Source organism: Rhinopithecus bieti, unplaced genomic scaffold (assembly GCF_001698545.2).
Source record: "Rhinopithecus bieti isolate Rb0 unplaced genomic scaffold, ASM169854v2 scaffold_18434, whole genome shotgun sequence".
Taxonomy (NCBI): Eukaryota; Metazoa; Chordata; class Mammalia; order Primates; family Cercopithecidae; genus Rhinopithecus; species Rhinopithecus bieti.
Window position 1 is genome coordinate 1 of NW_016809126.1, and position 2,370 is coordinate 2,370.

General features: G+C 37.6%; 1 protein-coding gene across 1 annotated transcript in view; it reads right to left on the bottom strand.

Annotated features, from left to right (window-relative positions):
• Window positions 1-1,594: 1,594 nt before the first annotated feature.
• TRPC6 (transient receptor potential cation channel subfamily C member 6) overlaps window positions 1,595-2,370 on the bottom strand; it is a gene marked incomplete at its 3' end in the record, with an annotated part of 115,018 nt that continues 114,242 nt past the window's right edge. Inside the window, 1 exon segment of the mRNA XM_017888591.1 lies at window positions 1,595-1,663. Within this exon segment, the coding sequence (XP_017744080.1) occupies window positions 1,595-1,663 (69 nt within the window).

The window sequence follows — 2,370 nt, forward strand, 5'->3', positions numbered from 1 at the left end:
CTCCCAAAGTGCTGGGATTACAGGCTTGAGCCACCGCGCCCGGCCCTTATTTTCCATTTCTTAAATTTCCTTTATTGGAATCATTTTTAAACGCAATCTAGATTCACCTGGATAGGCAAGCCAAACACAACTTGTCTGAACAGCAAGAATGTGCCAATTTGCAATGACCCTAATCTGCTGACTCTCTTGGATGACCAGGGACAATTTCCACTTGCCTTCTTGCTGTCTTGCTCTCAGCCCATGCAGCCCCATTGCTGTGACCTAGCCCCAGACTGTGGCAGGGCTCGTAGAATTCATGCACAGGTCTCTCACCCACATGTTACCTCCCACTGAAGCCCTTCTCACCTGTGATATTGTTCTTTGGAAGTTCTTCCCAATCAAACCTCCCAGTCTTACTAGGGCTAACAGCTTAGGGTTCCCCTTACCTAAAGCTCTCCTATGTTTTCTAATTTGTAATGGGTAATGGTTGACATGCTAATGGAAGGGATGGTTAGAAAGGAAGCTGGGAGGTTGAGTATCAGATAGGGCTTAACAGGATTCCTATGTTGTTGGGGGAGGTAACATAACCAGCTTAAAAAACACACAAAAAAATGGTCTTCCTCCTTATCATTTGTATTCCATGGGCTGGCCATATATCATAGTTCTGGTCAATGAGATATAACAACAGAAATTGTTGGGAGATTCTTCTGAAGGTGGTGGCAGATTCAGCTAGCATCCCCTACTTTTCCTTTGCCCTTACTCCTACATGCCTGAAAAGTGGGTATAATAGCTAAAGGTAAAGCTGTCCTGTTCCATCTGACTATGACAAAAATCCAGAAGAATCACAGAAACTCATGCCTGGTAATAGCCCCATACTGCCTAAATCTGGAGAGTTAAATGAGGCAGGGAAAAAACAAGTGTCTTGTTTAAACCACCATGATTTGGATTTTATATTACTATGCATAATTGAATGCAGGTCCTACCTGATACATTGCCCTTTTCCTAATTCATTCCTTTATAATTTCCTTTTAGCAACAAGCATTTATTGTACCCCTATTATGTACATGCCACAAAAAAGGAAACATGTCCTCATCGTTGAGGATTTTGCTACTCTCAGTTATGGAGCTGATAGATCTCTAGAGCACATTGTTCATTATACACAGTATCAACCATAATAGCCATTAAGGTCCCACAGTGCCTTTTTCCATCACTTCTTGATTATTGACAAATTAGGATGCACTGGGGACTATGCCTGCTCTTTACCTGAGCTGCAAAGAGTGAAGTTAATCATACCGTCCATCAGATTCCTGACAGATTCATCTCTTAATATTCCCTTCTGTATATCACTAATCTTATATTCCATCACCATAAGTATATGTAAGTATTTGCTTAGTATATGTCTTAAACATACATGCTATTCTTTTTTGCTTATGACACATAGCTTACTTCTACCTCTCAATAACGGAATTGTTGAGAACTGTTAAAATAGTTGAATTATTTAATGTGTCTGCTCTCTACTTCCTAAAATTGCTTCTGAACATCTGTCCCTTTCTTTTAAAAGATAAGCCCGATCATGTGCATGACTTCATATTTTCAAATATGAGCTTACCTGTTTTTTGTCAAGTGATAATTTTGAAAGGTCTTCATGACTTCCTAAAATTCCAAGTTTCTTTTCTTCATTTATCTTTTAAAGATAGATAGTAAAATGAGTATAACTGTATAACCAGTTTCACTCTTCATTCTGTATTTTAAAAGCCATTTCGTCTAATTCCCCACAAGTTTTAACGAAAGAAACATATTCTTACGGGGTTCTTCCCTTTGCAAGTGCTTGGACATTTCCTTTGGACTCTGAATTCCCTCAGGTTGCAGTTCTAACCAGACCTGTAAACCACTCATTTAATTACATAAAATAAAGGAAAGGAAATTTTTGCCACTCAATCCACAAGATATACTTCTGGAAGAATGTCATAGATGGTATTTTTTCCAAAAATTACTACACAAATTAATCATAACTACATTTAAAGAAAGCTTTAAAATTCTCAAAGTACTTTTATATACTTATTTGAGTTGATCTTCAGGATGTAGATATAATTTTTTTCACATATTACAGTTGAGGAAATTAGAACTCAGAGAATGTGTTGCTTACTTGAGAACCCTAAATAGTAAATTGTAAACAGTACAGGAATTACAACATTTTCCTTTTATTTAATGATAGAATCTTATTGTAAGGAAACTTTATAATCATTTGGTCCAATTGCCCACACAGTGCAAAAAGGAAAAATCTTCAATAAATTCCCACTGTTAGCCATCTGGCATTTATTGACTGCTTACAATGGTGGGAAGCTCACTACTTCAAAAGGCAGCCCACTCTTCTGTTGGGCAGNTNTTCTT